At 43.7% G+C, this 26,330-nt stretch overlaps 1 protein-coding gene across 1 annotated transcript in view; it reads right to left on the reverse strand.

Annotated features, from left to right (window-relative positions):
• Window positions 1–1,580: 1,580 nt before the first annotated feature.
• The window catches only part of TAF3 (TATA-box binding protein associated factor 3), a 119,459-nt gene continuing 94,709 nt past the window's right edge, over window positions 1,581–26,330 (reverse strand). The window contains exons 5-7 of the mRNA XM_073589034.1: window positions 17,984–18,236; window positions 9,245–9,351; window positions 1,581–2,557 (exon numbers count right to left, since the gene is read on the reverse strand). Coding sequence (XP_073445135.1) covers window positions 2,446–2,557; window positions 9,245–9,351; window positions 17,984–18,236 — 472 coding nt within the window. The 3' untranslated portion in view covers window positions 1,581–2,445. The remainder of the gene's footprint in view (window positions 2,558–9,244; window positions 9,352–17,983; window positions 18,237–26,330) is intronic.

A 26,330-nucleotide genomic window follows, 5' to 3' on the forward strand; every position in this document is an offset into this window, starting at 1 on the left:
TATATAACAAAATATTGAGATGACATTTTGTTAATGACCAAATACTTATTTTCCACGATAATTTGCAAAATAAATCTTGCCAAATCAGACAAGGTGATTTTCTGGATTTGTTTTCTCATTTTGACACTCATAGTAGTTGTCTACCTATAATGTCAATTACAGGCCTCTCATCTTTTTAAGTGGGAGAACTTGCACAATTGGTGGCTTACTAAATACTTTTTCCCCCCCACTTTATTAGCGAGTGTCAAATTCTTTTCAATACAGCCAAAACCAGTACCAGCTCTGCCAGCTGAAGGGACACTATAATTATCCTGAACTTTAAGGGCCAGTTACACATAGCGATATCGCTAGCAATATTGCTGTAACGTCACTGGTTTTGTGACGCAGCAGCGATATTGCGAGCGATATCGCTATGTGTGATACTTACCTCCGACCGGCTCCCCCGCTGGTTATCGCTGATCGCTCGAGAACATCCTGGACCATTTCTCGTCGGGCGCTTCCTGCTGGGCTTCCTGTGGCGCCGACGAGCAAAGCGTGGACGCGGGCGGGAGGACGTCAGGATCGCCGCGTCTGACAGGTAAGTAGCGACCCCCGACCGCTGATATGTCGCTGGTGAGATCTGCCTGTTTGGCAGCTCACTAGCGACCACTTAGCGATGCACCAGCGATCTATATCGTTGTCGGGATCGCTGGTGCATCGCTTAGTTTAAAGCCCCCGTTACACACTGCGATATCGCTAGCAATATCGCTGTAAAGTCACCAATTTTGTGACGTTACAGCGATATTGCTAGCGATATCGCTGCATGTGATACTTACCTCCGACCAGCTCCCCCGCTGGTTATCGCTGATCGCGCGAGAAGCTGCTGGACCATTCCTCGTCGGTCACTTCCTGCGGCGCTTCCTGCTGTGACGAGCGACGCGTGGAGCCGGGCGAGAGGACGCAGGATCGCCGCGTCTGACAGGTAAGTAGCGATCCCCGTCCCCAGCGATGTCGCTGGTGAGATCTGCCTGAGTGGCAGCTCACTAGCGACCACCTAGCGATTCACCAGTGATCCCGACCGCGTCATATCGCTGGTCGGGATCGCTGGTGAGTCGCTAGGTGTAACGGTACCCTTAGACTCTCGTAAATAAACACATTATATATATACACCTATGAATAGCTGAAGAGTGATCTTCAACATTATAAATATGAGAGAGAAGCTGTGTAGTCATCATCATTAAATCTGATAACAGCTTCTGTCCCCACATTCTTCCAGAACGTCAGTAGTAAAGTCCATGCAACAGCAAGTTCTGGTGATATAGATGGTAACCCATCTTCAGAGAGTATAAGGCTATGTAATTGTCAGGGGGTAACAATGAATTCACTTTACCCAACTGTGTACAGTAGAAGAATACCATGCATTTTCAGATAAACAGGAACTAATACTAGCTAAATAATATATTCTGGGGTACCACCGATAGAGTAAATTGCAAAGAGACCAACCAAGCTTTACTTTAATGTGAAAATGGTGGGCGCTGCAAGCAAGACATTTACCAATTTCTGCAACAAAACTCCAATAAAACATAGAAATGACAGCAGACTGCAGTTTCAGACACACCTTTAATATGTACAAAACATACTTACAGATGAAAGATAACACATCAGCAATGCTGCTATAAGCTGCAGTGTAAAATAAGCCGACACAAAAGCACATAGCTGAAATTTACACAGAAATATACTCGTCTCATGTCCTAATTGGGAATCTGCACCCAAGTCAGTGCAAAAGGCTAAGGGACTAAGAATCCAATAAATGTCAAGCATGTGCACACTGATGTATAGACATATGGTTTATTTAAAAAAAAATCTAAAATATATTACAAATACAAATAATGGGCAGGAAAGAAGTGGAGAGCATAGAAACATTTTTCTTTAAAAATATATATCTTTCACAAAGCAGGGATCATTTATTTATACTAGAACAAAAGGAAACAAAAAAAAAAAAACCCCATGAAGTTGAAAAAGCAGATTTATATATTTTTATAACAAAATATGAACTTGACACATGTATTGGTACGGGAATAGTACAGATTTTTATACTATTATCATCCAGTACAGCTAATATGTTCAACGCGAAATGGGTGCAGTCCCATCAGAGTCTTTTTTTTCCTTTAGTTTTAAAAATCATTCACTACATTTTACAGATTATTTATCAAATAGGCTACAAGTTCAACTTGTGGAGATGAAGTACATCTATCGTACAGGAAAAATAGCGCCGGCACGGAAATTGAAGGAAGATTGCAGAGCACTGTCTTTTCGTGACTTGTGGTGGAGCTTCACGTGGGATGTTCTAGATTTTACTCCAAGACCTACTACTTGCGTCACCGTGCAAAGGAAGCATGACCAAGCAGTAAGTTCCTCCAGTAGATGCACAGACAGTTTAAGCCCCAAAAACGGTCCCTGGAAGTCTCAGTGAGCTTTGTGTTTCCTTTTTTTGTGCTTTTTATCTTTCTTCTTGCTGTCACACTTTGTACAAAACCACTGATCTATTTCTGGCTCTGCCGTTAATCCAACACAAGGCCTGAAAAAGAAACAGATTGAAAAACTAAGAACAAGATAGAAGAGTGAGACTACACAATACAGAGCGCATAAGCACTCAAGAGAGACGAAATTAGCCGCCGAAGTAGTAAAAGATTGCATGAAGGTAAGGAATAGGCAGACATTATAGGGATAGGTGGACATTCACCAGCCAAGATTATCAATGCATTATTCAGATGGAAGAAACTAAACAAGCAGCTGAATTTTAGGTTATGGGCCCACACTGAGGATTCAATGAATGTCAACTGGCTATATACAAGTTGATCATAGGTGGATAGTACAATCATGGACTGGGGGGGTGAGATCATTATAATTGAAGCCATGAGGGGCCCAAATGTATCTGAGATCAAAGGGAATCTGTCAGGATTGCCATTTAAACTAAGAGCAGCATAATGAAGAGGCAGAGTGACTGATTCCAGTGATGTGTCATTTACTAGGCTGTGTGCTGTCATTTCAATACAATCAGTGTTTGAGAGCAGCAGAAGATTATCACTAGAGGACAAGGTGTTGTGCAAAATACCAGTAGAGGAAACCAGTAGATCAAGGATATTTATTGTCAATGCCTCAAAATCAACAATGATGATGATAAACCGCACAGAAATATCCTTGTTCTCATGATTTCATTTATTGGTATTCTAGGCAGCGAAGTGAACCCCATTTCTCCATTGTTTCTTCTTCTATATCTTGAGGGTCTGCAGCAGCCAACATTTTCAAGCTGTTTCAGTTATGTCTCACAACTTTATCAGGCCAGCAATACCCAAGCTCCCTGATCCCCCCCCCTTAAACACTGGATAAGACCCTATTGCGCTATTGTTTTTTTCCAGCTTTCATTCACTTATCCTTGCAAAGTAGAAACTACTCATATACATAAAACATGCACTGCGGCCATGTACATACAGTGGCTAAGGAAAGTATTCAGACCCCTTTACATTTTTCACTCTGTTTCGTTGCAGCCATTTGGTAAATTCAAAAAAGTTCATTTTTTCTCATTAGTGTACACTCTACACCCCATCTTGACTGAAAAAAAACAGAAATGTTTGCAAATTTATTGAAAAAGAAAAACTGAAATATCACATGGTCATAAGTATTCACACCCTTTGCTCAGACACTCATTTAAGTCACATGCTGTCCATTTCCTTGTGATCTTCCTTGAGATGGTTCTACTCCTTCACTGGAGTCCAGTTGTGTTTAATTAAACTGATAGGACTTGATTTGTAAAGGCACACACCTGTCTATATAAGACCTCACTGCTCACAGTGCATGTCATACCAAATGAGAATCATGAGGTCAAAGGAACTGGCTAAGGAGCTCAGAGACAGAATTGTGGCAAGGCATAGATCTGGCCATGGTTACAAAAGAATTTCTGCAGTACTCAAGGTTCCTAATAGCACAGTGGCCTCAATAATCCTTAAATGGAAGAAGTTTGGGACCACCAGAAGTCTTCCTAGACCTGGCCGTTCAGCCAAACTGAGCAATCGTGGAAGAGCCTTGGTGAGAGGTAATGAAGAACCCCAAGATCACTGTGGCTGAGCTCCACAGGTGCAGTAGGGAGATGGGAAAAAGTTCCACATAGTCAACTATCACTGCAGCCCTCCACCAGATGGGTCTTTATGGCATAGTGGCCCGACGGAAGACTCTCCTCAGTGCAAGACATATGAAAGCCCGCAAAGAGTTTACTAAAAAAAACACATGAAGGACTCCCAGACTATGATAAATAAGATTCCCTGGTCTGAGGAGATGAAGATAGAAATTTTTGGTGATAAGTCTAAGCGGTATGTGTGAGAAAAAAACAAGCACTGCTCATCGAATGCCCAATACAATCCCAACAGTGAAACAAGGTGGTGGCAGCATCATGCTATGGAGGGTGTTTTTCAGTGCAGGGACAGGACGACTGGTTGCCATTGAAGGAAATATAAATGCGGCCAAGTACAGAGATATCCTGGATGAAAACCTCTTCCAGACTGCTCTGGACCTAAGACTTGGCCGAAGGTTCACCTTCCTACAAGACATTGACCCTAAGCACACAGCTAAAATAACAAAGGAGTGGCTTCAGAACAACTCTGTTACCATTCTTGACTGGCCTAGCCAGAGCCCTGACCTAAACCTAATTGAGCATCTCTGGAGAGACCTGAAAACGGCTGTCCACCAACGTTCACCATCCAACCTGACGGAACTGGAGAGGATCTACAAGGAAGAATGGCAGAGGATCCCCAAATCCAGGTGTGAAGAGCTTGTTGCATCATTCCCAAGAAGACTCAAGGCTGTACTAGCTCAAAAGGGTGCTTATACTCAACACTGAGCAAAGGGTCTGAATCCTTATGACCATGTGATATTTCAGTTTTTCTTTAATAAATTTGCAAACATTTCTACATTTGTTTTTTTTTCAGTCAAGATGGGGTGCAGAGTGTACATTAATGAGGAAAAAAAATGACCTTTTTTGAATTTACCAAATGGCTGCAATGAAACAGAGTGACAAATTTAAAAGGGTCTGAATACTTTATGTACCCACTGTACAATGCAATTTTCTTTAGTTTTCATAAAATCGTCTTTTTCTGCTGCAGCATGAGCAGAGCATTGGGTGACTTGTTAGCACGAGTTAAAGGGGTTATATAATCAATAGATTTTGGAATAATAATAACTTCCATAATTTTATGTGTTGGAAAAAAAGAATGTTCCTGTGCGGAGATAATCTTAATAATATGCCCCTGCTGTGTACTGTGTAATGGCTGTGTCTGATCATACAGGAACATGGTCTGATCACACCACAGCTCCTGGGCAGGGGAGGATGCAAAAGAGAGATACAGGCATTACAGCACGGGATCCTAAACGATTTTTTCTTTGAGGTAAAACAATATTTAAAAACAGGCAGAGAAATAGTTTTTTACAAAAAGAATAAGCTGTAATTCCATGCTGTCCTGTCTGTATATTCTTTCTTCCTCCCCTGCCCAGGAGCTGTGGTATAGTCAGACACAGTCATTACACAGTACACAGCAGGGGTACATTTATAACATTTTATTTAAACACATCCAATTGTGGAAATTATTATTCCAAGATCTATTGATTAAAATAAACTTTAAAATTGACTTTGTTGGTGGGAAAATCTCTGAGGTTCTTTCTGCCCTTTTTTTTATTCTATCCGGTCAGTGTCGGTGGGTATATCGAAGACTCCGAAGGGCACTCATATTAACCGGTAGTGTTCGCCTCATGTATGTAAATCTAGTCATGATAACTAAGATGGCGTGATTCTCAAGAAGATGCCAAAAAAAAAAAAAAAAAGATTGGGGATCACACCCCCTAAGCTAACAAGACTAGGTTTCCATACGGGGCACAAAAAGGAGAGTGAGCCATATCTCAAGAAAGAAGAAAAAAAAAATAGAAAAATCGACAGATTCATTTGAATGTCGACGATTAGCCCAGGTTATGAAAAAAAATTAAAATATGATATTTGTGTGAAGTGACAGGCCGTCTGTAAGCACAATTCCTAGCTGCTCCCAGTATAGAGCACTCAGGGTAATGCTCTCCACCAGCCCTGAGCAGCAGCACATTGCGCTATACCGATTGCAGAATTAAAATAGGATGCGGCTGATCTCTGGTCAATCACGGCAAGTTTCCTGTCAATCAGTATTACTTCGGTTTGCACCATGCAGATAAACAAAGCCTCTTAGCTTCCTGACCATTATCAGTATATTTTAAGGTGCAGAATAAGCATTGTGTTTATAAATGCGGAGTCTGACCAAGAGATTTTCAGGTATCTCGACTCTGAACAAGCTCTTTACTTGGGAGATTTGCACATATGGGGAGCAATTCTCAATGCACAGTATACTGGTTAAGGGGAAATGCGGAGTCTGACCAAGAGATTTTCAGGTATCTCGACTCTGAACAAGCTCTTTACTTGGGAGATTTGCACATATGGGGAGCAATTCTCAATGCACAGTATACTGGTTAAGGGGAAATAAGGGAACTTCATTAAAGCATGCATTTCACAGCAAATTAGTTATCAAAAGCTGAGGACGAATTACCCAGCTAGGTAAAGGCCTATCAAGCCATCACCTGTCGAGGACATATCTCATACACCTTTGCAGGTTGGCACTTCAGCAGTCAAAGATGTGCGAGTTGGTCCTGACTACGAATGGCCATCTCAGCTAGAGATGTGATCCAGGGCTCATTCTGAGATATGTTCTGGATACTGATGGCTATTAGTGATGAGCAAGTTACTCGTTGCTCGGGTGTCCTCCTAGTATTTTGGCGTGCTCGGAGATTTAGTTTTCTTCGCTTCTGCTGCATGATTTGCGGCTGCTGGACAGGCTGAATACATGTGTGGAATGCCTGTTTGTTAGGGAATTCCCACATGTATTCAGCCTGTCTACAAGTCGCAAATCATGCTGCTGAGACGACGAAATGTAAATCTCCGAGCACGCCAAAATACTTGGAGATCACCCGAGCATGTTCTGAAAAACCCGAGCAACTCGCTCATCACTAATGGCTCTCTCTCTTCTACAAACATGATTCAGGACTCATTCTTAGGTATGTCCTGGCTACTGATGGCTCTCTCTCTTCTACCGACATGATCCAGGACTCATTCTTAGATATGTCCTGGCTACTGATGGCTCTCTCTCTTCTACCGACATGATCCAGGGCTCATTCTGAGATATGTCCTGGCTACTAATGGCCATGTGTCACCTACAGAGGCGAACCAAAGCTTATTATAAGATGTGCCCTGGCTACTAATGGCCATCTCTTAGCTATAGAAGCGATCTACGGTTCATTTTGATTCTCAGCTTCAAAATGAGTCTTGAGCAGGGTCGTAGCTACAGCGAAGAATCTGGTCTAATTTTGAAGATTTGGATCACTACTTTAGCTTCGATATGACCATTAGTGGCCAGGATGCATCTCATCATAAGCCCTGGATCGCTTTTGTAGCTGCGATCAATCCTGAGATACAATCTTTTAAAATTCCATTTCCACCAGTGTGCAGTAGGAAAGAGGAGGCTGCGGGGGAGCAAATAGGCTGCAAGAGGGACAGGACAGAGATTACATGTGACCGCCCTCCTGTCCCAGTGTAACGCTAGGTGTGCATCACATCAGCAAAGTAAGAAAAAAAAGTTTGTTTGCAGTTCTATGATCACTATATTAAGAAAAAAATAAAATGGACAAAACGCACTTTTATGTTGTCATAGTGTTTGTATTGTGAAGAGTAAAGTAGGAGTAAAACAATATAAATTTGGAATCTTGGTTAATGCAGTGACCCACAGAATAACGTTGATAAACCACACTGCCATGGATGAAAAAAAAGCCTTCAATAGCAGAAAAAAATTAAAACAAAAAAACAGCAATTTTAAATTTTTGCCATCTGATGCATATTAATTTCTTGAAGACACTTTTGGGGTAAAAATGAATTGATTGGTAGAGTTTTGGGGGGGGGGGGGGGTTAGTGGGTCCTCCTATATTAATACCTCAGGGACTCTGCAAATGCAATATTGTGACTGAAAATAATTCCTGCAAGATTTGTGCTCTACATGGCGCTCCTTCCCTGCTAACCCTCGATATGTGCCCAGTTTATGAACAGATATAGGCTATTCCCATACTTAGGGAAAATTGAATAATGAAATATAACATTTTTTCTTATTATTGTAGAAATTAATTTTTTTTTTTGCTCAAATCTACATGATGTAGTAAACTTTTTTCTTTTCAAATTTTCACAGGCCATTGTGTAAACAGGTTGTCCACTACTTTAGCATTGATGACTTCTCCTTAGTATGGGTCATCAATGTCTGATCTGTTGGAGTCCGATAACCGGCACCTTTGCCGATCAGCTGCTGTGTCGGCGTAACTTCTGTCAGCGGCCACCAATAACAGCTGATCGGCAGGGGTGCCCGACTCCAACAAATCAGACATTGATGACTTATCCGTTATCAATGCTAAACTAGTGGACCTCTTTACAAGAAAAAAAAAAAATCTGTGAAACACCTGTAAGGTTAAAATGTTCACTACGTCCCCAGATGGATTTCTCGAGGGGTGTAGTTTCCAAAATGGGTTCACTTCTGGGGGGGGGGGGGGGGTTCTTTTGTGCTAATACCTCAGGGGCTCTGCAAATGCAAAATGGCAAAAGAAAGAAAATGCAGCAAAAATTGAATCCAACAAGCAGAGTGCAATCACATGTAGGGTATATCCGTACTTGGCAGAAATAAGGTAACAAATTGGGGGGCATTTTAATCCTATTTCTCCTTGTGGAAAAATACGTCACTTTATACACGCGGGCACCTTGATAGCATTTTGATACAAAATACCAAGTGGCATTTTGACAATTTGCCAGATGTATAGTCTCAGAAAACAAAGGTAAGGGGGTTTAATATTAAATTATTATTTTGTAATTTAGATTTTATTTGTTCTCCTCAAAAGTTCTAGATCTTGTATTGGCTACCAGAGGCACAAAAATGTCAAAAAACCCCAGACAGTGAAATGGTTAAACACAGTATTAGAAGGACCTATTATTCACAAGTAGTGGAAAATGTCTACCAAGTCCATGAAAAACACCATGCGATTCAGTAATAGATAAATGCTTCTGGTGAATACATCAATGCTCATATTATATAGAGTAACCCTCTAATGTTTGGATAGCTTTACCTAAAATATATATCATGGCAAAAAGCATAAAATACAATTAGCTTACCAATGATACCAGTCATCGCATCCATCACATCCAATCATTGGACTGCCATCATCGAGCTTATTACAACCTGGACAGATCCATATCTGATTCCCCCACTCATCGCGGATCTGTAAAAAGATTAACAAGTGTACAAGTATCCGGTCTTATTACCATTCCTGACTGAGCCAAAAGACAACACGTGCAAAATAAATTATAGGCGATCGGTACTAACTTTCTCATTAGTTGGAGGGAGAGAGGGGCGATAGCTGGGATCCCTGATAAAGCGTTACATCCGTGACTTTATGGAAAAACCACCACTAACAAGCAGGAAATTGAAACTTTCATGCCTGTTGTGCCCGGCGCCGTTCTTCCCTCGCGAAAAGCGGTCACAGACTTCTACTGCTGACACAACTTCAGCCGTCTTTCTGATTGAAAGCCGGCTTCCTCAATTAGGCAGCGGGTAGCCGGCTGTCAATCAGAATGACGTTAAAAGTCCCACCCAGTCGACAGAGTGGAGTTGAAAAGAAACCAACGCACTGTAGACGTTACGTCAGAAGAGGCTTCTAAATCCCCAGCAGGAGCGTCTGTGACTGCTCTGTGTCGGGGAACAACAGCACCAGAAATAACAAGCAGGTAAGCTGCAATTACCTGTCTGTTAGTGCTTAGGTACATTTTTAGTTTTTTATAAAGTCCCGTATAGCCACCTTTAAGACACCCATATATATTAGATTAACGTAAGCTGAAACAGTTGACAGTGACAGGTTCGACCAATAATCTAACGTGTATGGGGGCGCCGGCTGACTGATGGCCGGAGGAGACGTGAAGTTGCATGTCTGATGTTGGACTGCCGATCGAAATATTCTCCAAGTGATAGTTGCCAACTGACACATCAGCTGGCAGCTTTTCTTGGAGAACACAAGAAAGCTGGGTCAAACGAATGCTCCCGTGTATGGGAGAGTCAGTTGAAATGGCTGTCGGCCGAACAATCGGCTAAGGGATCAAACGGATGACAACCATCTAATGTGTGTGGGAGATTTGGCCGATCACTGTGTTCTATCGAGAAAAGCTGCTGGCTGATGTGTCCTTTGGCAACTCTTGGAGAACATTTCGTAAGTTAATTCATTGCAGGAGGAACAATAAAGCAATAGCACAAGAAAATCAGGAAAACTGCTTTAGCACACAGAAAATATTTGGTCAGAAAGCCGTGTCAAGGGAGATGCCAGGTCTCCTTAAAAGGCTTTCATTCAATTTGTGTCAACATTACCTAGAAAGTGTCAACTAATATTTAGAAAACTCGTATTGATCACTTGTCAGCCCTCCCCATGGACATGCCCAGTTCCATCGAGTTGTACTGTAGCCAGCTTGTCCAGCACACAGCTTTAAATCTTCAGACTTGAATGCCCGCTGAATGTACACATCCCAACAGACATGCAATACCATCGCCCAGAATGTGTTCATTCATGAACTTACACTAGACATTATATTCGCATGAAAACAGATCCACATACTTCAGTTTTTTTATTGTAGCAAGAAATATGCAAGACTGAGAATCAAGATCTCGCTTCTGTCTGCAGGAGCACACATCTCCCCCAGCCTCCCAGTTTCCCAATGACTGGAGGGCGGAGGTTCCTAACCGATTGGCAGCTCCGACAATCCGATGATTTTTTCGAGGCAGCTTTTCTTCTGTAGTGTTGAATGTGCAACAGAACTGAAGCTGGCTGGTATCAGGAGCTAACAACCGGCTCGTCTCAAGCAATGCTTATGAGCTCACTATAGAAAAATACTCAGGCTGTTTGGCAACCGCTGGTGGACAGCAGCGGTAGATGGTCGCCGAGACAATGAGCAGTAAAGAATATAAATATAATATTTCTGGAGAACAGCACAAATAATTAGTTAACTTGCTCGTATTCACAAGCATCTTGCAAATTTAAGCATCATAAAATATGGGAATGAGTCTTTAAAAGGTTTTGTGTAGATTTGCTTACAGAACACCTGCCTCAGATTACAGTACCATCCACGTACATGAGATGTGAACAAATCGTCACATGTTCAGGAATTAATACGTATTAATAGACTTGTGGTGAGGGTTTTTAAATCCGCAGCATGACAACATCCATTTTGGATTTTTTTACTGTAGATTTCATCCCTTTAATGGATTATTACACCCAGTGTGCACCTCCCTTACAGTAACCTGACAGAGGGTCAGCCTAGAAGTACAGAAGTTACCCCACAGTCCTAGCAATTACATATGCACAGAAGACTTTTAGTTTTATTGCACCCTTACTTATTAGCTAAAGTCTCCAGTTCAACTTGCTGATAAGATCAAGGGTAGAACATGTTGTTACTGAGTAACTTTCCATTTACTTTATGACATCTCTATCAATTGGAATGAAAATCCAAGTGAAACAAAAGCAGAAGACAAGTCCCATTCACACTGGATAATTGACCAGATCCAGTCAGCTAAACACTGCTCTGCCACCTAGAATTAACATTTCCACTGTCCTAACTGGAGATGAGGGCTGAGACTGCACTAAGGGGCAAGTCATCACAAATAAGTGTTGAAAACAACAATTATAATGAAAGGCACTCATACCCACATTTACAGAGCCCTCTGTGATTTTTAAGCTTTATGCACATTGAGTCAAGCGGAACCTTTCACCAGGTTTGGGCTGATATAAGTTATGGCCACCACCTTTCAGGCCTGATATACAGTACAAACCAAAAGTTTGGACACACCTTCTCATTCAAAGAGTTTTCTTTATTTTCAAGACTATGAAAATTGTAGATTCACTCTGAAGGCATCAAAACTATGAATTAACACATGTGGAATTATATAATTAACAAAAAAGTGTGAAACAACTGAAAATATGTCTTATATTCTAGGTTCTTCAAAGTAGCCACCTTTTGCTTTGATTACTGCTTTGCACACTCTTGGCATTCTCTTGATGAGCTTCAAGAGGTAGTCACCAGAAATGGTCTTCCAACAGACTTGAAGGAGTTCCCAGAGATGCTTAGCACTTGTTGGCCCTTTTGCCTTCACTCTGCAGTCCAACTCACCCCAAACCATCTCGATTGGGTTCAGGTCTGGTGACTATGGAGGCCAGGTCATCTGGCGTAGCACCCCATCACTCTCATTCTTGGTCAAATTGCCCTTACACAGCCAGGAGGTGTGTTTGGGGTCATTGTCCTGTTGAAAAATAAATGATGGTCCAACTAAACGCAAACAGGATGGAATAGCATGCCGCTGCAAGATGCTGTGGTAGCCATGCTGGTTCAGTATGCCTTCAATTTTGAATAAATCCCCAACAGTGTCACCAGTAAAGCACCCCCACACCATCACACCTCCTCCTCCATGCTTCACGGTGGGAACCAGGCATGTAGATTCCATCCGTTCACCTTTTCTGCGTCGCACAAAGACACGGTGTTTGGAACCAAAGATCTCAAATTTGGACTCATTAGACCAAAGCACAGATTTCCACTGGTCTAATGTCCATTCCTTGTGTTCTTTAGCCCAAACAAGTCTCTTCTTCTTGTTGCCGGTCCTTAGCAGTGGTTTCCTAGCAGCTATTTTACCATGAAGGCCTGCTGCACAAAGTCTCCTCTTAACAGTTGTTGCAGAGATGTGTCTGCTGCTAAAACTCTGTGTGGCCTTGACCTGGTCTCTAATCTGAGCTGCTTCAAGAGGTAGTCACCGGAAATGGTCTTCACTTCACAGGTGTGCCCTGTCAGGTTTAATAAATGGGATTTCTTGCCTTATAAATGGGGTTGGGACCATCAGTTGGGTTGTGCAGAAGTCTGGTGGATACACAGGTGATAGTCCTACTGAATAGACTGATAGAATTTGTATTATGGCAAGAAAAAAGCTAAGTAAAGAAAAACGAGTGGCCATCATTACTTTGAGAAATGGAGGTCAGTCAGTCCCAAAAATTAGGAAAACTTTGAAAGTGTCCCCAATAATAATAATAAATTTTATTTCTATAGCGCCGACATATTCTGCAGCACTTTACATTTCAGAGGGGACTTGTACAGACAATAGACATTACAGCATAGCAATAATCACATAGATTATAACAGATACCAAGAGGAATGAGGGCCCTGCTCGCAAGCTTACAGTCTATGAGGAAAGAGGTAGACACGAAAGGTGGGTGGTAACAGTTGCCCTGATTGTTTGGACCAACCATAATGTCAAGTGTGTAACAGTACAGACACAGAGGGCTAATGGATGCATTTAAGGTACTGTCACACTTAGCGATGTACCAGCGATCCCGACCAGCGATATGACGCGGTCAGGATCGCTGGTACATCGCTAAGTCATTGCTAGTGAGCTGCCAACAGGCAGATCTCACTAGCGACATCGCTGGGGACGGGGGTCGCTACTTACCTGTCACACCAGGCGATCCTGCGTCCTCCCGCCCGGCTCCACGCGTCGCTTGTCGTCACAGCAGGAAGCGCCGCAGGAAGCTGACGACGAGAAACAGTCCAGCCTGTTCTCGCGCGATCAGCGATAACCAGCGGGGGAGCCGGTCGTAGGTAAGTATCAGACACAGCGATATCGCTAGCAAAATCGCTATAACGTCACAAGTTATAGCGATATTGCTAGCGATATCTCTTAGTGTGACATGCCCTTAAAGCACGTGGGAACATGATGCGGGGAACCTGGTTATGGTAAAACTTTTGGCTGTGCCACACAGGGATAGATTAGGTTAATGTGTTGAGGCGGTAGGCCAGTCTGAATAAATGCGTTTTCAGGGCACGCTTAAAATTGTGGGGATTGGGGACTAACCGTATTGACCTGGGAAGTGCATTCCAAAGAATTGGCACAGCACGTGTAAAGTCTTGGAGACGGGAGTGGGAGGTTCTGATTATTGAGGATGCTAACCTCAGGTCATCAGCAGAATGGAGGGTGCGGGTAGGGAGGTATACTAAAACAAGGGAGGAGATGTAGGGTGGTGCTGAGCCATGGAGTGCTTTGTGGGTGATGGTAATAAGTTTATACTGAATTCTGGAGTGGATGGGTAGCCAGTGTAATGACTGGCACAAGGTAGAGGCATCGGTGTAACGATTGGTGAGGAATATGATCCTGGCTGCAGCATTCAAGACAGATTGGAGAGGGGAGAGTTTGGTAAGAGGGAGACCGATTAGAAGAGAGTTACAATAGTTGAGATGAGAATGAATAAGAGAAACAGTAAGAGTTTTTGCAGAGTCAAAAGTAAGAAAAGGTCGAATTCTAGAGATGTTTTTGAGGTGCAGATGACAAGAGCGAGCCAGTGATCGAATGTGGGGGGCGAAGGAAATCTCGGAGTCAAGTATGACCCCAAGACAGCGGGCATGTTGCTGGGGAGTAATAGTGGAACCACACACAGAAATGGCAATGTCGGGTATAGGTACATTTGTAGAGGGAGGAAACACGAGTTCAGTCTTTGACAGGTTCAGTTTCAGATATAGTGAGGACATGATGTTAGACAAAGCGTTTAGACAATTGCCGGTGTTTTCTAGAAAGGCTGGCGTGATATCAGGAGAAGAAGCGTATAATTGGGTGTCATCAGCATAGAGATGGTACTGGAAACCAAATCTACTGATTGTTTGACCAATAGGGGCAGTGTACAAGGAGAAGAGGAGGGGGTCTAGAACCGATCCTTGAGGAACCCCAACAGTAAGGGGAAGGTGAGAGGAGGAGGAGCCAGAAAAAGATACAGTAAAGGAGCGGTCAGAGAGATAGAAGAACCAGGAGAGAATGGTGTCCTTGAGGCCAATGGAACAGAGCATAGTGAGGAGGAGCTGATGATCCACAGTGTCGAATGCTGCAGAGAGATCCAAGAGAATTAGCATGGAGTAATGACCATTTGATTTACAGTAGCTGTTAGTAGATCATTAGAGACTAGTGAGGGCAGTTTCAGTAGAGTGTAAAGAGCGGAAACCGGATTGGAGAGGGTTGAGAAGAGAGTTATCAAAGAGATAGTGGATAAGACGGGAGTGGACCAGGTGTTCCAGGAGTTTAGAGATGAAGGGAAGATTAGAGACAGGTCTATAGTTAGGGGCACAGTTTTGGTCGAGGGATGGTTTTTTAAGTAGTGGATGTATGATGGCATGCTTAAATGAGGAGGGAAAGATACCAGAAGAGAGAGAGAGGTTAAATATTTTAGTTAGGTGAGGGGTGACAGCAGGGGAAAGGGACTGGAGGAGATGTGACGGAAATGGATCACTGGTGCAAGTGGTTTGGCGAGAAGATGCAAGGAGCCTGCTTACTTCTTCTTCTGTGACTGGTTCAAAATCAGAGAGTGCGCTAGATGCAGTGGGGGAGGGAGGACAAAGCATGGTATGTGGTGATTGGGAGATAATTTCCTGTCGAATCTGGTCAAGTGCAGTGGCAAAAACCATCAAGTGCTACAAAGAAACTGGTTCACATGAGGACCGCCCCAGGAAAGAAAGACCAAGAGTCACCTCTGCTGCAGAGGATAAGTTCATCCGAGTCACCAGCCTCAGAAATCGCAGGTTAAAAGCAGCTCAGATTAGAGACCAGGTCAAGGCCACACAGAGTTTTAGCAGCAGACACATCTCTGCAACAACTGTTAAGAGGAGACTTTGTGCAGCAGGCCTTCATGGTAAAATAGCTGCTAGGAAACCACTGCTAAGGACAGGCAACAAGAAGAAGAGACTTGTTTGGGCTAAAGAACACAAGGAATGGACATTAGACCAGTGGAAATCTGTGCTTTGGTCTAATGAGTCCAAATTTGAGATCTTTGGTTCCAAACACCGTGTCTTTGTGCGATGCAGAAAAGGTGAACGGATGGAATCTACATGCCTGGTTCCCACCGTGAAGCATGGAGGAGGAGGTGTGATGGTGTGGGGGTGCTTTACTGGTGACACTGTTGGGGATTTATTCAAAATTGAAGGCATACTGAACCAGCATGGCTACCACAGCATCTTGCAGCGGCATGCTATTCCATCCTGTTTGCGTTTAGTTGGACCATCATTTATTTTTCAACAGGACAATGACCCCAAACACACCTCCTGGCTGTGTAAGGGCAATTTGACCAAGAATGAGAGTGATGGGGTGCTACGCCAGATGACCTGGCCTCCATAGTCACCAGACCTGAACCCAATCGAGATGGTTTGGGGTGAGTTGGACTGCAGAGTGAAGGCAAAAGGGCCAACAAGTGCTAAGCATCTCTGGGAACTCCTTCAAGTCTGTTGGAAGACCATTTCTGGTGACTACCTCTTGAAGCTCATCAAGAGAATGCCAAGAGTGTGCAAAGCAGTAATCAAAGCAAAAGGTGGCTACTTTGAAGAACCTAGAATATAAGACATATTTTCAGTTGTTTCACACTTTTTTGTTAATTATATAATTCCACATGTGTTAATTCATAGTTTTGATGCCTTCAGAGTGAATCTACAATTTTCATAGTCATGAAAATAAAGAAAACTCTTTGAATGAGAAGTTGTGTCAAAACTTTTGGTCTGCACTGTACATCATTCTATAATGCTGTATATCTGCCCCAACCCAACCTGAAGGAAAAGAAAAATATTTATTATACTCACCTGTGGGGCGGCCCGGTCCGAGGGGTGTCGATGCTCTTGGATCGACACTTCTCAGCTTCTTACGACAGCCGTCCTCCTTCTTGCTTTGTGTGGATGACGCATCTCTACATCATCCACAGTCTCTCCGGCATCCCGCTCCTGTGCAGACATACTTCTCTGCCCTGAGCAGGGAAGAGTAAAGTCCTGCAGTGCGCAGACGCCAGGAAAGGTGAAACAGCCATGGCGCATGTGCACTGGAGTACTTTACTCTGCACCAGTCAAGGCAGAGAAGTATGTGTCATCCATCAAAGCAAGAAGGGAGATGGCATCGCAATGAGAAGAAAGGCGCTGGACCGAGACCAGCGAAAACTGAGTGTAAAGGTGCTTGACTGGCCAAGCATGTTTTCAGATCTAAATCTTATTGAGCATATGTGGAGAATCCTCAAACAGAAGATGAAGGCGGGCAAGGTCTCCAACATCCACCAGCTCCATGATGTCGTCATGGAGGAGTTAAAAGGATTCCAGTCGCAACCTGTTAAGCTCTAGAGAACTCCATGTCCAAAACAGACGAGGCAATACTGGAAATTAATAATGACCACACAAAACAGTGCCACTTTGGGGACAATTTTGCAATTTTCTCTTAGAGTTGTAGTCTCTTTTGTTGCCAGCGGTTTAGACATTACTGGCTGTGTGTTGTGATCTTTAGAGGACACACCAAATTTACACTGGTATATCAAAGTGTCAGATCTTCAGTGTTGTCACATGAAAATATATAAAAGTATTTACTAAAATTTGAGGGGTGTACTCACTTTTGTAAAAACTGTATATAGCAGCAGCTTTTTAGTGGTAAACATGAAAAACATACTGGAATATCAATTAGGACCAACACCACAATGTTATTTTTGCTCCATGTCAACAGCCCTGATTCTTGGAGCTTCTTTCCCATGATGCCTTGATTAGAGGAACTATCAATAACTTTTTAGTAAAAAGTAATGACCTCAGTCCTGCACCCATTTTTGCAACCATCAAAGAACGCTAAACCATTTTCAACCATCAAAGAACGCTAAACCGTTTGCATGGTAACATCATATCTGAAGTATTGGGGTGCAAGGGGTGCAACATGGGGATCAGCACATAAAATGTTCAACAAATGGAAACTACTTAAAAATTCAGAAGAGGACAGAGATGAGGAAAAACCTCCCTAAATATTCTGAAAATACTATGGAAAAGGACTGCACTTACCACATAAGTACTGACGGTCTCTGTAACAACACTTCTATACGGAGTTTTAGAGTTGCCAGAATTTGGCCCAGGAGCAGGCGGAGTTGGATTCGGGGCTGGTGATGCTGCCGCTGGTGTGGGGGGTGCCGGCGCAGGAGGTGGGATGACAAGAACTGGTGCAGGAGCCGGAGATGGGGTGGGCAGAGGAGATTTAGGCAAGGATGGTGGAGGAGCAGCTTTGGCATCTGGAGCAGATACCACTTTACTGATAACTCTGTGAAAAGAGGAAGGGGGAAAAAAAAACAAAACAAAACAGTCAGCTAAAACACAGACTAGAAATGTTCAAAATTCTGTTCAGCAAAATGCTTAAAAGGAATGTGTCACAATTTTAATTAAAATTAATTTTTGATTACATCTTAAAAAAAAAAATATATGTAATATATACACCAAAAGTTTATTTTTTTATTTCATGGGGGGGGATGACTGCCATTTATATTTGCCTGTGTAGAATGTGTGAATGCACGACACTTCCTGAATGCAAATAAGGCACACAAAGGGCATAGGAGAGAAAGGACTGGCACGGACCTTGGCTTGTAGGATCTGGCATGCGTAGTTCCAAGTGCTGGGAGAACCTGGCACAAGGTTTTTGTAGACTAGCTCAATGAGGCACCCAGGAGCTGACAAGGGCCGCAGAACTGTACAGTGGGGGAAATAAGTATTTGATCCCTTGCTGATTTTGCAATTTGCCCCCTGACAAAGACATGAACAGTCTATAATTTTAAGGGTAGCTTAATTTTAACATTGAGAGATAGAATATCAAAAATAAAATCCAGAAAATCACATTGCATAGATTATATAAATTTATTTGCATTTTGCAGTGAGAAAAGTACCGTATTTGATTCCTCTGGCAAACAGAACTTATTACTTGGTAAAACCCTTGTTGGCAAGCACAGCAGTCAAGACGTTTTTTGTAGTTGATGATGAGGTTTGCGCACATGTCAGGAGGAATTCTGGCCCACTCCTCTTTGCAGATCTCTCTATATCATTAAGATTTTGAGGTTGTCGCTTGGCAACTCGGAGCTTCAACTCCCTCCTTAAGTTTTCTATGGGATTAAGATCTGGAGACTGGCTAGGCCACTCCATGACCTTAATGTGCTTCTTTTTGAGCCACTCCTTTGTTGCCTTGGCTGTGTGTTTTGGGTCATTGTCTTGCTGGAAGACCCAGTCACGACCCATTTTTAATGTCCTGGCGGAGGAAAGGAGGTTGGATTTTATGGTACATGGCTCCATCCATTCTCCCTCTGATGCGGTGAAGTAGTCCTGTGCCCATAGCAGAGAAACACCCCCAAAACATGTTTCCACCTCCATGCTTGACAGTGGGGAAGGTGTTCTTTGGGTCATAGGCAGCATTTCGCTTCCTCCAAACATGGCGAGTTAAGTTAATGCCAAAGAGCTCAATTTTTGTCTCATCTGACCTCAGAACCTTCTCCCAATCACAGAATCATCCAGGTGTTCATTGGCAAAACTTCAGATGGGCTTGCACGTGTCTTCTTGAGGAGGGGGACCTTGCAGGCACTGCAGGATTTTAAACTTTTACAGCGTAATGTGTTACCAATGGTTTTCTTGGTGACTTTGGTCCCAGCTGCCTTGAGATCATTAACAAGTTCCCTGCGTGTAGTTTTAGGCTGATCTATCACCTTCCTCATGATCAAGGATACCCTACGAAGTGAGCTTTTGAATGGTGCCCCAGATTAATGTCGATTGACAGTCATTTTGCATTTCTTCCATTTTCTTACTATTGCACCAGCAGTTGTCTCCTTCTCACCCTTCGTCTTACTAATGGTTTTGTAGCCCATTCCAGCTTTGTGCAGTTCTATGATCTTGTCCCTGACATCCTTATAAAGCTCTTTGGTCTTGCCCAAGTTGTAGAGGTTAGAGTCTGACTGATTAATTGAGTCTGTGGACAGGAGTCTTTTATAAAGGTGATTATGTAAGACGGCTGTCTTTAATACAGGTAACAAGTTGATTAGGATCGTCTAACTGGTCTGTAGGAGCCAGAACCCTTTTTGGCTGGTAGGGGATCAAATACTTATTTCTCTCTGCAAAATGCAAATAAATTTATATAAAAATTTATACAATGTGATTTTCTGGATTTTATTTTTGATATTCTATTTCTCAATGTTAAAATGAACCTACCCTTAAAATTATAGACTGTTCGTGTATTTGTCAGTGGGCAAACTTACAAAATCAGTAAGGGATCAAATACTTATTTTCCCCCACTGTACACTGCTGCGGCCCTTGTCAGCTCTAGCTGACAAGGGCCGCAGAAGGTGTACACTGGCGCAGCTCAGCGAGTCACTCCAGAGCGGACAATGGCTGGAGCAGCGTACATTGGGGCAGCTCAGCGAGGCACGCAAGAGCTGACAAAGGCCGCAGCAGTGTACATTGGCGAAGCTCAAGGAGGCACCTGGAAGCTGACAAGGGCCACAGCAGTGTGTAGTGGCGCAGCTCAGGGAGGCACCTGGAAGCTGACAAGGGCCACAGCAGTGTGTAGTGGCGCAGCTCAGGAAAGAACCTGGGAACTGTCAAGGGCCACAGCAGTGTTATTTATCCAGAAGTGAACGAGGTAGCACCTGAATGAATTCACTCCTGGGGGTCCGTCAGCTCTGTGTGCCTCGCTGCATGCCACTATCCACCAGTGATTCTAGTAAAAATGCTGTCCAATTGTGTGTATGACATATTAGTCGCTGACAAACTGTCTCTGCATTGTGATCCCAAACGTTATCTTCCACCTTCCTTCTGCAAACACCCAGAAGGGGAGGTGAGGAGTGACACCACAGTACATTTACAGCAAGCATAATACTAGGCAGCATTACTATTGCTTCTGTAGGCAAATGTGAATGGCTGCTCTCACTAGAGTATCACTGGAAAACATGGAAAATTATTTCATTTTTCATATTTTCTATCCTTTTACACATCAAAATATTACAAAAAGATGCTTTCAATTTTAATAAAAGACAATAAAACACTAAAACATGCATTTTACGTAACTGTTTTCTTACAAAACAAAGTCCCTTATTTAAGGATTTAATAAACGTTCAGCTGCAGGTAGCATTACAGACGAAAAGGCTCACTGATGGCAGATTTTTAGTTTGAAAATTAACATACCATCGAGTTTTTGCTCAGCTTTACACCCACAAAAAGAGAAAATAAAAAATAAATAAAAAAATGGAATGATGCGCTGCGGGATCAGTCTGATATCACTGTACCAAGGAGAGTGGGGTAGGACAGTAGAAATCCATGATATATGTACATCATCCACACAAATGAGCAAAGATCCCTATCTCCTATAGGGCACGTGTCCGCAGTACCAAACCGTTTCTGATTAACCACTTAGGGTCCAGGCACTAAGAATTGTCTCTATAAAATCAAACTCACATTATACATGCTTGGAAAAGTATTAAAAATATACTGAACAGACATAAAAATAAATTCCTGAACGGCACTGGAGTCTTTAAACTGACATGTGGGAACTACTCAAATGAACATTAATAGAGGCCCATTTAGTGCTGATAACTTTTATCTCGAAAGATGAAGGGGCGTCTTAGTCTTTCAGCTTCCTACATTAAAGACACTACAAATATTTGCTAATTCAATACTTCCTTCCTCAGAAAAGATCTGTCTGGCAGCAAAACAAATTCCTAAACAGTGTAACCCCAGCAGTTAAAACGCTTCCTGCTCTCTTCCTTATAGTTTACACCAAGCTTCATGCCCTATGACTCCAAGTGTGCCGTCCTCCATGTTCTCCCCATCCAACAAATCTGCATTGCAGCTGAACAGAGGGTCGGACTTTCAAGAGACCAACGCTGCTGCCTGCATGATGGCGGAAGGGTGCCAACCGTCCAGAAATTCCAGAACAGTCCGGAAAAATAAGGCACTTTTTGCCCTGTCCGTAAAAAATATATATACAGCAAATGTAAACCCATATAAATTATGCTAAATAGTGTCCATAAATAGAACCACAAAATGATTAAGTAAATCCTAGCATCTAATAGGACTCATATGTACGGTGAATACTGTTCGGGCACTCATAGAACTGAATAAAAGACAATTCTTTATTTCAAACTTAGAATGTCCTATAAAATTGTGGGACAAAAAGATATATGGTCGTGAGCAGAATATAGTGGCACCACAGGTTGTCAGGTAAACATATGCTAACTGCAGCAACAAACAATTTTCATATCTATAGTTATAACACCAAAATGGAATATAATTTAGCATAAGTTAAAATCCCCAACTCATATTAAAGTGTACAGTGCTTATAGAGACCATATGACTTGTTCAGTAGTGCTAAAGAAGAATACATGTAATATGCTGCAAGAAAATAAGTGTTTACCTGAACCATGCAATAGTTCCACAACCCCTACGCGCGTTTCGGCAACGTGTCTTCGTCAGGAGAGCGTGTTGAAAAAACATGTTTAGTAGTCCCTGTTCACCCTGTGGTCAGCAGACTAGTCAGGGATTTCTGTTAATCAATGCCACTGTATGATGGGATCACTTCCAAAGCAATGTTACTGACATCCCAGTGTGTGCAGGGCAGAGAAGAGAGGAATTCTACTCTCTGCACACTGTCAGTCCCATTGCTGTGGGAGTGGTCCCATCACACAGTGGCATTGATTGACAGCAATCCCTGACTAGTCTGAGAACAGGGACTATTACATTTTTTTTTTCTTTTTTTTCAAAACATACATTTAGGGATAATGCAGGCAACATTAAAGGGGGAATTAGGAGGCTGATAAAGTGCACCCAATACCCTCTACGTGAAAATCCTGATGTCAGGTTGATTTAATTCAAAGTACAGAAGCAAATAATTTAGGGAAATAAAATCAAAACCAAGGGAAAAGAGCGCGCGAGGGCTTGAGGAAGGAGAGCGCGCGAGGGCTTGAGGAAGGAGAGCGCGCGAGGGCTTGAGGAAGGAGAGCGCGCGAGGGCTTGAGGAAGGAGAGCGCGCGAGGGCTTGAGGAAGGAGAGCGCGCGAGGGCTTGAGGAAGGAGAGCGCGCGAGGGCTTGAGGAAGGAGAGCGCGCGAGGGCTTGAGGAAACGAGCGCGCCAGGGCTTGAGGAAAAGAGCGCGCCAGGGCTTGAGGAAAAGAGCGCGCCAGGGCTTGAGGAAAAGAGCGCGCCAGGGCTTGAGGAAAAGAGCGCGCCAGGGCTTGAGGAAAAGAGCGCGCGAGGGCTTGAGGAAAAGAGCGCGCGAGGGCTTGAGGAAAAGAGCGCGCGAGGGCTTGAGGAAAAGAGCGCGCGAGGGCTTGAGGAAAAGAGCGCGCGAGGGCTTGAGGAAAAGAGCGCGCGAGGGCTTGAGGAAAAGAGCGCGCGAGGGCTTGAGGAAAAGAGCGCGCGAGGGCTTGAGGAAAAGAGAGCGCGAGGGCTTGAGGAAAAGAGAGCGCGAGGGCTTGAGGAAAAGAGAGCGCGAGGGCTTGAGGAAAAGAGAGCGCGAGGGCTTGAGGAAAAGAGAGCGCGAGGGCTTGAGGAAAAGAGAGCGCGAGGGCTTGAGGAAAAGAGAGCGCGAGGGCTTGAGGAAAAGAGAGCGCGAGGGCTTGAGGAAAAGAGAGCGCGAGGGCTTGAGGAAAAGAGCGCGAGGGCTTGAGGAAAAGAGAGCGCGAGGGCTTGAGGAAAAGAGAGCGCGAGGGCTTGAGGAAAAGAGAGCGCGAGGGCTTGAGGAAAAGAGAGCGCGAGGGCTTGAGGAAAAGAGAGCGCGAGGGCTTGAGGAAAAGAGAGCGCGAGGGCTTGAGGAAAAGAGAGCGCGAGGGCTTGAGGAAAAGAGAGCGCGAGGGCTTGAGGAAAAGAGAGCGCGAGGGCTTGAGGAAAAGAGAGCGCGAGGGCTTGAGGAAAAGAGAGCGCGAGGGCTTGAGGAAAAGAGAGCGCGAGGGCTTGAGGCAAGCCCAAAGCATCGGGGAAAAGAAAGTTATTATCAGGATCCTGACAGCGTCGGCGTACAGCCTCTGCTGAGCAGGGACTCACCCGCACTGTAGGGACCCCTGGGGACCAGAATAGCCAGAAAGTATAGGTGCACAGGACCTTAGTGATGAAGTTTAGTAAGCCGGCACGGGACCTACGGTCATGTGACTGCAAGGGGGCGGGGCTTAGCGTCCTGCTTTCACAGAAGACAGCAAACTCAGAGTCAGGCAAAACGGAGGTCATTCACAGTACGGAAAGCGAGGTACAGAAGGGGTAAACAGACGGGAGGTCAGACAAAGCCAAAGGTCATACACAAGAGGGCGACGTGGTACCAAGGGGACGAGCAGAGAGAAGTCTGGTCACAAGCAGAGAGTCATACACAAAAGGTAGCGCAGTACAAGAGGGACAGGCAGAACTTGTAACAGGGACAGAGCCGAATCAAAAACCAAACAAGCAAGAACGATATCAGGCACAAGGCACACGTACGCACAAGGTCAACTAACTCAGCCGAGGGCAGGAGTATAACTGACACCGGACCTAGGTCCAGTGAGCATTAAATAGCCGCCCTCTGCCAGAGAGAGGCGGAACAATTAACCCCCAGTCAGACCAGGACGGGCCAAAGCGAAACCCCGTCCTGGATCATGACAGTTATTAAGGAAAACAGAGAATGAGAGAGAAAGACATTGCGTAAGAGAGAAAGGGAGAAGAAAAGGAAGATACAAAGCCATGAAAAAAACAGCACCAAATATTTCCATAGGAGCGTCACATATAACGCTTACCATTGGATCGATAACCGAAAACATCAATAATGATAATAACTACAGTGTGGGAGAAGACAGCACAGATCTGCTGTGCGCCTAGCACGACTTTCTCCCTGCGATCTGTCATCTTAGGAAGTCACCGTTATTAGACAGCCTGTTTATTTGCAGTAATTAGATTTCCATTCCTGTGGCGCTTGCTTTCTGGAGAAGGCTGCAGTAAGAATTTCGGAGGCTTTGTAGCCAATAAAGACAAAGATGCCGTCAGCTTATTGCTACCTGCTGCAGACTGCGCCCTATTGAAGCAGTCATCATAAAATTCAGAAGAGAAATCAGAGATTTCATCCAATCCTTTCCTCCTAAGTCCACTTGCTATTAAAGTCTCAGATGCATAGCTGGGCCACTTCTACAAGCCTCTGGCCTAATGGGTTAAAGCTCCACGCGCGGCACACGGCTGCCATGTTCGCTTTATATAGTCACTCAGCAGTCTTTAATGCGGCTCTCCAGCTGTTAACAGTTCTCATTTTTAAGTAATAAACCACTAAATTCCACATTGTAAAATAATTGGGAGGCCCATTAGTGAGCAATAAACCCAGACAGTCCGTGCCAGCAATCCATTGTGTGGCGCTGCCCATCCAGTGGCCTACGCTCCCACATTCTTCCCCGGCAGTATCATTTCGTCCTCTTGAATTAATTCCACTTCTGGTTCTCCTTCACGGGCTTCTGTTGAATGAGCAATCTCTAGCGGAGTAACCAACACCGCCCCCAGCTGCGTCCCACAATAGCCCCATGCTGCTAGCATTACGTTTTCTGGGGGATTGGGTCACGCTGCCCTAACTGCTGCACACACTGGCCTCATTCATAAAAACGTGCAGAAGGAGGGATTGTCAGCAGGATTCCTTTACCTGTTTCCCCACCACATAACAGTGGATTAAATGGACTAGGTCATGAATTGCTTGGACTGGAATGCAAACCAACAGCTTGAGAAGTCAATAGGAAGCCACCCATCCTTGCCCAAACACACTAAAGGAGCCAAGGTTAAGGGCAAAGGCAATCTGGATCTGACCACAGGGGGCAGTCTAATGATCCTTACTCCTTTATTTTCCTAGATGTAAACATTGTAGCGGATGCCATTTGAATAACCAGGCGAGTGCGAAGAATGGAGAAGCTCACAGTTATGTCAATGCACAGCAAAGAGTTCAAAACATACAGCGTATTGTGTCGCCAACCCACATGATTAATAATAGTAGTAGCAGGCACTCTAGTAAAATAAGAGTACTACTAGTAACCATTACATATACTGATACTTTTTAGAAAACGTTACCCACCCCTCTGATAAAATAAAAAGCCTGTATTTTTCTACAAGCGTGAGCCTCTACTGTCAATGCATTGCCCATTTTACTACTTTGAATAATGTGTCATGTACATTTAGTATACAGTGGGTACGGAAAGTATTCAGACCCCTTTACATTTTTTCTCATTAATGTACACTCTGCACCCCACCTTGACTGAAAAAAAAACAGAAATGTAGAAATTGTTGCAAATTTATTAAAAAAAGAAAAACTGAAATATCACATGGTCATAAGTATTCAGACCCTTTGCTCAGACCACTCATATTTAAGTCACATGCTGTCCATTTTCTTGTGATCCTCC

This window comes from Dendrobates tinctorius, unplaced genomic scaffold (assembly GCF_039654945.1).
Source record: "Dendrobates tinctorius isolate UK_male_01 unplaced genomic scaffold, ASM3965494v1 ptg000105l, whole genome shotgun sequence".
NCBI classification, from domain to species: Eukaryota; Metazoa; Chordata; class Amphibia; order Anura; family Dendrobatidae; genus Dendrobates; species Dendrobates tinctorius.